Consider the following 12,733-nt stretch of genomic DNA (forward strand, 5'->3'; position numbering starts at 1 on the left):
GCGGCAGCTTCGTTTGAAAGTCTTTTCAGAGCCGGTGAATGCAATTTTGCTGCAGGCAAGAAAACCTTCCATTGCGATAGCTTATGTCCACGTATGAAGAGTCTTCGAATCTTAGTGTTTGCAGATCAGGGTGCAGCCTTTAAAGGTGGACATTACTCAGGTCCTAGCCTTCTTGCACAGCGGTTTAGCGAAGGGTTTGGCCTATAATTACCTTCGGGTCTAGGTAGCAGCCTTGGGTTCCCTTCGTGGCAGGATGCAGGGTAGGCCATTAGCGTTGCATCAGGATGTGGTTCGTTTTCTATAAGGAGCAAAACATCTGCGTCCTCCGGTACGGAAGATCTGTCCGAATTGGAATGTAAATTTGGTTCTTCATGTGCTGTGTGGCCCTCCCTTCAAACCAATGCGAAAGGCTTCATTGAAGTATTTAACCCTGAAAACTGTTTTCCTGTTGGCCATCTGCTCAGATCAGCGAATATCAGAGCTATAAGCGTTATCTTGCAGGGATCCCTTCCTCCGTTTTTCAGAGGATGGAGTTTCCTTATGTACAGTTCCTTGTTTCTTGCCGAAGGTGATATCTGGAAACCGATGTGATGTCTCGTGCGAATGTCGGTATAGAAAAATGTTAAATAAAAATGTTAAATAAATAATAAATAAATCTTCCTTTCACCTCAATGAGGTTGTCGAGCTTCTGGCCTTTCCGAATTTGACAGCCGATGCTCCGAAGGCTAGGGAGCTTCAGTTTTTGGATGGGCGTCAAATTCTTTTGCGATATCTCAAGGTGACCAATGCCTTTCAGAGATCGGATCATTTGTTTTCCCTATTCGTTGGAGTAAAGAAGGGAAATAAGGCTTCCAATGGCACTATTGCTTGTTAGTTAAAAGAAATGATAGCGTCTGCTTACATCCTTATGGGCTGGTCGGTGCTAGGGATGTGAATCGGGCTTCGGACGATTGAAAATATCGTCGATATTTTCAAAATAGTCAGAAATCGGGGGCTCCCCAAAACAATAGGAAAACCCCACGATATTGTTCGTGAGGGTTCTCTTATCATTTTGGGGGAGGGCGGGAAAAACAGCACACAAAAATAACCCCTAAACCCACCCCGACCCTTTAAAACTAATCCCTTAGCTTCCCCCACCCTCCCGAACCCCCCAGTGGGGGTCCCGGGAGTGATCTCCCGCTCCCGGGCTGTCGGCTGCCACTACTAAAAATGGCGCCGATGGCCTTTGCCCTTACCTTGTGACAGGGTATCCGTGCCATTGGCCGGCCCCTGTGACAGGGTAAGAGCACTGGATGGCCCGCGCCATTTTTAAAGATGGCACCGGCCATCCAGTGCTCCCTCCATGTGACAGGGGCCGGCCAATGGCACGGATACCCTGTCACTTGGTAAGGGCAAAGGCCATCGGCGCCATTTTTATTAGTGGCAGCCGACGGCCCGAGAGCGGGAGATCGCTCCCGGAACCCCCACTGGACCACCAGGTACCTGTAAAATGTTTTTGGGGGGTTCGGGAGGGTGGGGGAAGCTAAGGGATTAGTTTTAAAGGGTCGGGGTGGGTTTAGGGGTTATTTTTGTGTGCTGTTTTTCCCGCTCTCCCCCAAAATAATAAGAGAACCCCCACAAACAATATCGTGGGGTTTTCCTATCGTTTTGGGGAGCCCCCGATTTCTGACTATTTTGAAAATATCGACGATATTTTCAATCGTCCGAAGCCCGATTCACATCCCTAGCACCGACCAGCCCATACAGATGTAAGCAGACGCTATCATTTCTTTTAACTAACAAGCAATAGTGCCATTGGAAGCCTTATTTCCCTTCTTTACTCCAACGAATAGGGAAAACAAATGATCCGATCTCTGAAAGGCATTGGTCACCTTGAGATATCGCAAAAGAATTTGACGCACATCCAAAAAAGGCCATCGGCGCCATTTTTATTAGTGGCAGCCGACGGCACCGAGAGCGGGAGATCGCTCCCGGAATCCCCACTGGACCACCAGGAACCTGTAAAATGTTTTTGGGGGGGTCGGGTGGGTGGGGGAAGCAAAGGGATTAATTTTAAAGGGGCGGGAGGGTTTTTTGTTTCGGCTCGGGCGCAGCCGATAAACAAAACCGCGATCGGGCCGGACGGAAAAAAAAACACATGTGAATCGGAACCGGAATCCGAACCGATTCCGGTTCCAATTCACCTCTCTAGTCGGTGCCAAAAGGGTTATGAGCGAAGGCAACCTCATGGGCCGGAGTGTCAGCTGCTGTCTCCACAGAACATCTGCCATGCTGCGACAAGGTGTTCTATACACACGTTTCTCACAGGACAAGCAGGATGGTTGTCCTCACAAATGGGTGACATCGAGGATGGAGCCCACCACGGAAAACTTCTGTCAAAGTTTAACAGAACTTTGACTGGCCCCTACTGGGCATGCCCAGCAAGGCACTGACCCTGCAGCCAGCAGGGGTCTCCCTTCAGTCTTCTTTTTTCCGCGCAGCAGTTGCCACGCGGTGAAAGGAGCTCTCTAACCACGTTCCTGACAGGAATTTGGAAGTTAATTTCCGAAGAAAATTTGCCCCTCAGGGGTCTCCCTTCGACAAATTTTTTACTCATCTTACGGAACCCGGTAAGTTTTTTGCCTTTTCCATCGACTACCGTCGATTTTGGCCCTCGAGGCCCGTTGGCACTTACCGATCCCCAGCCTAAATTTTGGCTTCCAGCCATGGCAACGGGGTTCCGTCGTTGTCCGGATTGCACCCGGACTATGTCCATCACAGACCCCCACAGGGTTTGTGTAATGTGTTTGGGTAGTGAGCATGATGTCCTGACTTGCACCAAATGTGCCTTAATGACACCCAAGGGTCGCAAAGCCAGGATGGAGAAGATGGGGCTCCTCTTCCATGCACCCACCCCAACGCCATCGATAGCATCGACGTCATCGGAACCGGCACCGTCGAAGTTGTACCATCATCGTCAACCCTCCGGTGACCGACCGCCATCGATCGCTTCTCGGCCGTCGACTCCCGTCCCTTCCCCGGATGGGCGAGAGGATCGGAAAGAAAAGCATCGCCATCGACGGCACAAGTCTCGGCCTGTCGAGGATCCACAGCCATCGACCTCCGCTCAAGCCGAGCCACCGACAAAGAAGCCGCGAACAGACCGGACACCCTCCACGTCTCGTTCGCCGGCATCGAGGAAACCCTCACCCTCTCGGGGTGTGGGGGCCGTGATCCCACCGGTTACGGTGGTCCCTCCGGCCCTGCCTCAGCCTCCCTCTCCCGTCGAGCCGGGTATGGTTACCCCTGGTCTCCGGGCAGAACTGGACCGGCTGGTCCAGGAGGCCATCGAGAAAGCGATGAAGAAATTACAACCTCCATCGGCACCGTCTCCGGCACCGGTTCCAGTGCCGCCCCCGGCACCGACGCCGGCGCTGACTTTGCCACCGAGGAGGGAACCGACCACCGAGCCGTTGGTGCAAGCTCTAGCACCACTACTACGCCGCATGGAGGCACTTATGACGGCCCTTCCATCGGTGATTCCAGTACCATCGACAACACCACCATCTCCAACTGGTTTCTCATCGGCAGGAGAAACACCGTTTCGAATTCCCCCTTCCGGAGTAGTTCCATCGGTACCTTCTGGTATATCTCCACCGATTTATCCTTCGGCTCCATCGATTCCGTGCCAGACACCGATTCCATCGGCAGCACCGAAGCCATCGATGCCATTTTTGGTTCCACCTACCGCACCGATTCCACCTAGGTTTCCATCGATGCCTTTAGAGCCTCAGCCAGGTCCATCAGGGCTACAAGCCCCACATGATCCCTACGATACCTGGGGTGATGATGATGATACATCTTCTGACACAGATTTGCCTTCGCCACCATCTCCTACAGAGAGTAGAAAAAGATCTCCTCCTGAGGATCTATCTTTCATTAACTTTGTGAAAGAGATGTCAGAAGTTGTACCGTTTCAGCTCCAATCTGAAGCTGATGACAGACACCAGATGATGGAATTACTTCAATTTCTGGATGCTCCAAAAATCATCGCTTCCATCCCTATACACCAGGTGTTTTTGGATCTGCTAAAGAAAAACTGGGAATCTCCTTCATCGGTGTCACCAGTTAACAAGAAAGCTGACTCCACATACCTTGTCCAGTCAGCACCAGGTTTCCAAAAACCTCAACTGGATCATCGCTCTGTTGTGGTTGAGTCCGCGCAGAAGAAGGCCAAGCATCTTAAGCCACACTCTTCTACCCCACCTACCAGGGACAACAAATTCCTAGATAGTGTAGGATGGAAAGTGTATCATGGAGCTATGTTGATTTCACGCATAGCTTCATATCAACTCTACATTACTCAATACAACAGAGCCATCCTTAAGCAGATGCAAGACTATGCTGACACGTTGCCGGACCAATACCAACCGCAGCTTCAAGCCCTTCTTCACAAGGGATTTGAGGCAGGGAAGCACGAGATTAGGATTGCCTACGACATATTCGATGCTTCCACGAAGGTTTCAGCCACAGCCATCTCAGCCAGACGTTGGGCTTGGTTAAAGTCATCCAACCTTCGCCCAGAGGTCCAAGATCGTCTTGCTGATTTACCCTGCTTAGGCGACAATTTGTTTGGAGAGCAAATTCAACAGATTGTGGCGGAGTTAAAAGACCACCATGAGACGTTGAAACAACTCTCATCTGTTCCACCTGAGGTGTCCTCCAAGCAACCGCAAAAGAAGGACTCTAAGAAGTCGTTCTTTCGACCACGTCGCTACTACCCTCCGTCAACTAGGGCTCGTCCTGCACGGTCCTCTAACAGGCCTCAGCCTCGTCAGCCGAGAAAACAAAGACCTACTGTAGCCCCACCTCTTGGGCCTGCGGCGGGCCTTTGACTTCCCTGTATTGAGCACATGCCAACTCCCTCTTCCACACATCCCTGTGGGAGGTCGGCTGTACCATTTCTTACATCATTGGAAACAGATCACCTCAGATCAGTGGGTGCTAGCAATTATCGCACAGGGTTACCACCTCAACTTCATAACACTTCCGCCAGACTCCCCGCCCCTTCAGGCATGGAGTCTAACCAGCCATTTGACTCAATTACAACAAGAAGTATCCCTTCTACTACAATCAAATGCTATAGAACCCGTCCCTCCTTGTCAACAAGGGAAAGGATTCTATTCCAGATACTTCCTAATACCAAAGAAATCAGGGGGGCTACGTCCAATTCTGGACCTTCGGGCCCTCAACAAGTATCTGCAAAAAGAAAAGTTCAAGATGGTAACCCTGGGCGCCTTGCTCCCTCTGTTGCAAAAGGGGGATTGGCTGTGCTCTCTCGACCTCAAGGACGCTTATACCCACATTGCGATAACACAATCTCATCGCAAGTATCTGCGTTTTCTGATAGGCCACGACCATTATCAATACCAGGTACTGCCTTTCGGGCTGGCGTCTGCTCCACGAGTATTTACCAAATGTCTCGTAGTGGCAGCAGCATTTCTCAGGAAGGAAGGTGTCCACGTCTACCCCTATCTGGACGATTGGCTAATCAGGGCCTCCACCCCTCAAATTGCACAATCCTCCCTAAAGTTGACAATTCACACACTCCTCTCCTTAGGGTTTCTTGTCAATTACGAGAAATCTTGCTTGGTCCCATCTCAGACCTTATCCTTCATTGGAGCAGACTTGGACACCTTACAGGCAAAAGCCTACCTTCCACTTCAACGAGTCCAAACTCTCATGTCCTTAGCTCGCCAGCTCCAGTCTTAACACACTGCCACAGCTCGCCAATTCCTCATCCTCCTAGGACACATGGCATCCTCGGTTCAAGTCACTCCCTTGACCCGACTAGCCATGAGAGTAACACAATGGACTCTGCGACACCAATGGAGTCAGGCTCTTCAGCCTCTGTCCTCCATCGTCACAGTTACACAAGCGCTACGCCTCTCTTTAACCTGGTGGACGACTCAAGTCAACCTCCTTCAGGGCTTACCCTTTCTCCAACCAGATCCACAGGTAATCCTCACCACCGATGCTTCCCATATCGGCTGGGGGGCCCATGTGGACGACTTACAAACCCAAGGGTTATGATCACCAGAGGAAGCCGATCACCAGATAAATTTCTTGGAACTTCGAGCAATCCGCTACGCGCTCAGAACTTTCAAAGATCATCTATCGAGTCAGATTATCTTAATTCAGACAGACAACCAGGTGGCCATGTGGTACATAAACAAGCAGGGAGGCACAGGCTCCTTCCTTCTGTGTCAGGAAGCTGCGCAGATTTGGGCAGAAGCCCTCTCCCATTCCATGTACCTCAGGGCCACTTACTTACCGGGAGTAGACAATGTATTGGCAGACCAGCTGAGCCGTGTCTTCAAACCACACGAGTGGTCACTCGATCCTCTAGTAGTGACCTCTCTGTTTCACAAGTGGGGTTTTCCCCGCATAGACCTCTTTGCGTCCCCTCAGAACCACAAAGTGGACGATTACTGTTCTCTCATTCGCAGCCAGCACTCTCGGCCCAGGGATGCCTTCTCCCTCAAGTGGACGACAGGTCTGCTTTATGCATTCCCTCCACTTCCGCTTCTGTCAAGGACTCTCGTGAAGCTTCGCCAGGACGGAGGAACCATGATCCTGATAGCACCCCACTGGCCACGCCAAGTGTGGTTTCCCATACTCCAGGATCTCTCCATCCGCAAGCACAGCCCTCTGGGAACGGATCCGCATCTGCTCACTCAAAACGACGGATGCCTCCTCCATCCCAACCTCCAAGCCTTGTCCCTGACGGCATGGATGTTGAAAGGTTAGTCCTTCAGCCTTTCAACCTTTCAGATTCGGTTTCTCGTGTCCTGACAGCTTCACGAAAGCCCTCCACCAGAAGATCATATTCATATAAATGGAAAAGGTATACATCATGGTGCACTTCTCAGTCCCTTGATCCCCTTTCCTGTCCAATCTCTAAGTTCTTGGACTATTTATGGCACCTTTCAGAATCCGGTCTAAAGACCTCTTCCATTAGGATGCATGTCAGTGCGGTAGCCGCCTTCCATAAAGGTATAGAGGGTGTCCCTATTTCAGTACAACCCCTGGTGACACGCTTTCTTAAAGGCTTGCTCCATCTGAAGCCACCCTTACGTCCTCCGGCCCCCTCTTGGGACCTTAATCTGGTTCTTGGTCGTCTAATGAAACCACCCTTCGAACCTCTGCACTCCTGTGAATTGAAGTATCTCACATGGAAAGTATTATTCCTGTTGGCCATTACTTCAGCTCGCAGGGTTAGTGAGTTACAGGCCTTAGTCACCTATCCGCCTTACACTAAACTCCTGCAAGACAGGGCGGTACTCCGCACTCACCCTAAATTTTTACCTAAGGTAGTTTCTGAGTTTCATATTAATCAATCCATCATACTACCTATCTTTTTTCCCAGGCCCCACTCCAACTCCGGGGAACAGACTCTGCATACCCTAGACTGCAAACGGGCTCTAGCTTTTTATCTAGACCGTACAGTTGCTCACAGGAATGGCACTCAATTGTTTGTCTCCTTCCATCCTAACAAGTTAGGACAACCTGTGGGTAAGCAGGCTCTTTCCTCCTGGTTGGCGGACTGCATTTCTTTTTGCTATCAGCAAGCTGGCATTCCTTTTCAAGACCGTGTAAAAGCACACTCTGTGAGGGCCATGGCGACTTCAGTAGCACACCTTCGATCGGTGCCGCTTCCTGACATCTGTAAAGCTGCAACCTGGAGTTCTCTCCATACCTTTGCAGCCCACTATTGTTAGGACAAAGCTGGAAGACAGGACTCCATCTTCGGCCAATCTGTCTTGCGTAACCTTTTTCCAACTTGATGTACCAACACCCTTCCACCTTCCCGGTAGGGTGCGGATGCCCTTTACCAAATTCCACCCCAGTTGTTGTGCCTGTTGCACATCGTTGGGTACATTTGGTGCAGGTCAGGACATCCTCAGCTCGGTACTCACCCATTTGTGAGGACAACCATCCTGCTTGTCCTGTGAGAAAGCAAATGTTGCTTACCTGATGTAACAGGTGTTCTCACAGGACAGCAGGATGTTAGTCCTCACGAAACCCGCCCGCCACCCCGCGGTGTTGGGTTCGTTTTAGTTTTTACTTTTTTAGGCACTGCCTGTAGCTTTGAAAATCAGACTGAAGGGAGACCCCTGCTGGCTGCAGGGTCAGTGCCTTGCTGGGCATGCCCAGTAGGGGCCAGTCAAAGTTCTGTTAAACTTTGACAGAAGTTTTCCGTGGTGGGCTCCATCCTCGATGTCACCCATTTGTGAGGACTAACATCCTGCTGTCCTGTGAGAACACCTGTTACATCAGGTAAGCAACATTTGCTTTACCAAACATTACCGCTTGGATATGTGAGCCCCAGCGAAGGCGATGTTTGGGGAAAGTATTTTGCGCATGGTTCTTTCGTGTTCTCCCCCAAAATAAAGGGACTTGGGTACATGCCACTTGTCTGGACTGATCCAGGGTACGAACAGGAAAGGAAAATTGATTCTTTCCTGCTAATTTTTGTTCCTGAAGTACCATGGATCAGTCCAGAGACCTGTCCCCATCTGTCGAAAGATTTCCTCACTTCTGGGTACGGCTGAGCTGACAGAGCTGGCATATGATGTACTCGGAATATTAAGCAGTGTACATAGTTTTAGTTTCGAGGTTAAATCAAGGGGGCCTAATTTGCAGGGGGCTCCAACTTAAGTCTCTGTTCGCCCAAAGTTTATTGGGGTTTACATCTTGGCTTTGGGTATGGTTCAGTACTGAGGGACTGCAGTTGGCACTCTCTATTATGTAGCAGTGCCTCAAAGTTTTGTTCTCTGCCTCCAGCTGCTGGTAGGGATGCATAAACCCACTCGTCTGGACTGATCCATAGTACTTCAGGAATGAAAATTAGCATGTAAGAACCAATTTTCCTTTCCTAGCCATGTTTATAAAGTTTGTATAAAAAAGGAAACTGAGGATGGGGGGGAAAAAAAACCTGAAATCTGTTAGACTTGAAAAAAAGAGTCCATAAACATGCACAGACTTCAAGAGGCAGGAGAGAGATGATCAGATGTGGGTTTATTTTCACATTTCTTTAGGCCAAAGTACAGATGCTGGACAACCTGCTGGACATTGAAGTTGCCTATAGTCTTCTGAAAAGTGGAGGAGAGGATGCTGGGAAAAACCCTATAGATATCAATTATGAAAAACTCAAAACCGACATCAAGGTAAGTGGAAGGGCAGCTCTACTGATTCGGGGCTTGATGCTGACAGGTCAACACCAGAATTTCTTCTTTGATCTTGCAATCCTGTATGAAGAAAGAGAACAAAAAATGTAGAAATTTTCCTAAGAACTTATTTCCAAATTGTTAAAGTAACCTTTCCACAGCCCAGTCTACGCTGTTTCAGGTCATTGGAGCACAAGTAAGGCTCGTCATCCTGGGAACGCTTTTGGCCTCACAGCATACCAAAGACATGCTATCGTGCCTTGCCAGGAACAGCACTCTTGCTGCTGGGAAAGCTGATCTGTGGAGTGGATCACAAAGATGCAAACCAATTCATCTCCCCTCCGCCATTCAGTGTGCGACCTGCAGCAGGTTGTTTCTTGGGGAACACATGTTAACATTTGATTGACAGGTGCCAGTGTCCACCCAGTTGGACAATGTGTTCGGGAACCCAAGTGTGTGTTGGTTTACCAGGAGGGAAGGCTCCTTGCCACTCCAAGCTCATCAGAGATGTTACGTTGCAATTGTGGGAAGGGTGGAAGATGATGGCATCCCTGATTGCGCTGTTGTGGGCACATGTGTGAGTGAGCACTCTCTTTGGTAAGCTAAATCAGAATCTGCTTGGATCTAAACATATGTTGCAACATAACAGTGAGCCCTTTGGGGAACAAACATTGAAACTAGCTTGTTTTTTTACAATGCTATTTTCTCTCCCACAATCGCTTCCCAATTGTCTCGTATTAAGGATAATTTTAAGAATAGTGGCAGCTGGTAGTGAGGACCAAGTGGTAGCTACATCCCACAGAGTGATACTGAATGTAGCAGAGCTGTAAACCCAGTCCTAAGAGAGAGCATTTGCCAAGGAAGCTCACTGATCACCTTTCTTCTTCCCCAGGTCATCAAGAAAGACTCAGAAGAAGCCAAGATCCTGGAGCAGTATGTCAAGAATACGCATGCTGCGACACACAACACCTATGACTTGGAAATTGTGGATGTAAGTTGTAACCTTTAAATGTGTGCTTTGCTATTTTACAGGGAACACTTTGGGCTGGGTAATTGATGTGTCTGAAAATTTTGAAGGTGTAGCTGAAAGGATAGTTCAGAATCCAGAATTCATTGTTACCAGAATCTAGGTACAGCCTGCTGAAACAGTGGTGAGCCAGGCTCCCTCCCACTAATTGGCAGAAAATAAAGCTTTCCTCTGCACTAAAGCAGGCAAATCCACAGCAATGGGTTATGCAACTCTACCAGCAGATGGAGACTGAGTAAAGCTGGCTTGATGCCATCACGGACATATAGCCCTGCCTTGACAGCCCGCCAGTATTTTCCATCTCCAGCAGATGGTGGACATACATTTCCCTACTGAGGGTTGCTTGAAGTTAAAAAAAAATAAATAAAGTTGACTCCACTTGTCATTGGAGCTGAGCGTCCAGTTGCAGTGGTAGTTACAAGCAGATCATCTCAGGAAGGTTTCCCTCTACATACCCAAATCAGTACAGATTCCTGGGTTTTGCCTCTCTTCCAGCAGATGGAGACGGAGAAAGTTTCACTGACACTGTACATAACCCAGTGTGCCACCTGCAGTCACTCTGTATTTCTCTGCCTCCAGCAGATGATAGCAAATTAGTCCTCACTCTCTCTCAGTTGGTGTCAGCACTATATACTCAAAGCAATTTGACTACTACAGCTTTTGCCCATGTTGGGACATCCCCTCAGCCTATGGTGCTTCGAGGGGAGTGGAGTGGGAGGTGAGGCAACGGTCAATTCTTCTCCTCCCTTGTTCCCGAGGGCAGAAGCTTCCCTGAGACAGAAATGTTGGGCTTATGTGCTCTGATTATAGATCCATCCTCCATCTGGGTGGAACGTTTCCAGGGCCTGCAGACCTTTTTGCAGGGGCGTCCAGTGAAAGCAAAGCAACCTATGTAGGGAACGCAAACTCTGGCCTCCCATTTGTCAAATGCCACAGGGAGGCTGTCCCTGGTACTGTTCAAGGGGTTGTTGATCATGAGACGTCGGAGGATTCCAATGCGGAATTGGCTTTCTCACTTCTAGAATAGGTGAGACTCTGCTCAGATTTTTTTTCTTTTTTCACAGAGATGTCTTGTTCCCTGTATGTATCCAGATCAGTCCAGGCTCCTGGGTTTTGCCTCCCTTCCAGCAAATGTAGACAGAGAAAGTTTTACTGACGCTGTCACTTAACCTGGTGTGCCACCTGCAGTCCATCAGTATTTCTCTGTCTCCAGCAGATGGAAGGTGGTTCAAATCCTGCAATCTGAGAAGATATTAAAAAAAAAAAAAAAAAAAGGGCAGAAAAGTTAGAGAGATTTAGCGGCAGTTTAGGGTTAGGATGGCTTCTTCCCTGTACGTACCCGGATCAGTCCAGACTCCTGGGTTTTGCCTCCCCACCAGCAGATGGAGACAGAGAATTTTTGACTGACTCTGTCCTATACCCTAAGGTGCCACCCACAGTCTTACCAGTGCAAGGTGATGCATATAGGGAAAAATAAACCATGCTATAGTTACACAATATTAGGTTCCCTATTAGGTGCTACTACCCAAGAAAGAGATCTAGGCGTCATAGTGGATAACACACTGTAATCATCGGTTCAGTGTGCTGCGGCAGTCAAAAAAGCAAACAGAATATTGGGAATTATTAGAAAGGGAATGGTGAATAAAACGGAAAATGTCATAATGCCTCTATCACTCCATGGTGAGACCGCACCTTGAATACTGTGTACAATTCTGGTCGCCGCATCTCAAAAAAGATATAGTTGCGATGGAGAAGGTACAGAGAAAGGCTACCAAAATGATAAGGGGAATGGAACAGCTCCCCTATGAGGAAAGACTTAAAGAGGTTAGGACCTTTCAGCTTGGAGAAGAGATGGCTGAGGGGGGATATGATAGAGGTGTTTAAAATCATGAGAGGTCTAGAACGGGTAGATGTGAATCGGTTTAGTACTCTTTTGGATAATAGAAAGTCTAGGGGGCACTCCATGAAGTTAGCATGTGGCACATTTAAAATTAATCGGAGAAAGTTCTTTTCACTCAACGCACAATTAAACTCTGGAATTTGTTGCCAGAAGATGTGGTTAGTGCAGTTTAAAAAAGGATTGGATAAGTTCTTGGAGAAGAAGTCCATTACCTGCTTTTAATTAAGTTGACTTAGATAACCACTGCTATTACTAGCAACGGTAACATGGAATAGACTTAGTTTTTGGGTACTTGCCAGGTTTTTATGGCCTGGATTGGCCACTGTTGGAAACAGGATGCTGGGCTTGATGGACACTTGGTCTGACCCAGTATGGCATGTTCTTATATGATACTATCCTCCACCAGCTCGGTCTCGTCCTTCTAGACCTTACCAAAAGGCTCCGCCTAGACAGCCTAGGCCTCAGAAGATGCAGCCACCTGCTGTACCTGGTCCTGCTTCAGGGTTTTGACTCCCTACTAGAGAGCGATTGTCATCATCCCCCGCTGCCATCCCTGCCAGTCAGCGGCAGACTCTGCCACTTCACCACCATGTGGCT

The 12,733-nt window shown here is 48.8% G+C and overlaps 1 protein-coding gene across 1 annotated transcript in view; it reads left to right on the forward strand.

Annotated features, from left to right (window-relative positions):
* PARP1 (poly(ADP-ribose) polymerase 1) overlaps positions 1 to 12,733 on the forward strand; it is a 233,401-nt gene that overhangs the window by 182,321 nt on the left and 38,347 nt on the right. Inside the window, exons 17-18 of the mRNA XM_029593046.1 lie at positions 9,081 to 9,209; positions 10,102 to 10,200. Coding sequence (XP_029448906.1) covers positions 9,081 to 9,209; positions 10,102 to 10,200 — 228 coding nt within the window. The remainder of the gene's footprint in view (positions 1 to 9,080; positions 9,210 to 10,101; positions 10,201 to 12,733) is intronic.

This window comes from Rhinatrema bivittatum, chromosome 3, assembly GCF_901001135.1.
Source record: "Rhinatrema bivittatum chromosome 3, aRhiBiv1.1, whole genome shotgun sequence".
Lineage (NCBI taxonomy): Eukaryota > Metazoa > Chordata > Amphibia > Gymnophiona > Rhinatrematidae > Rhinatrema > Rhinatrema bivittatum.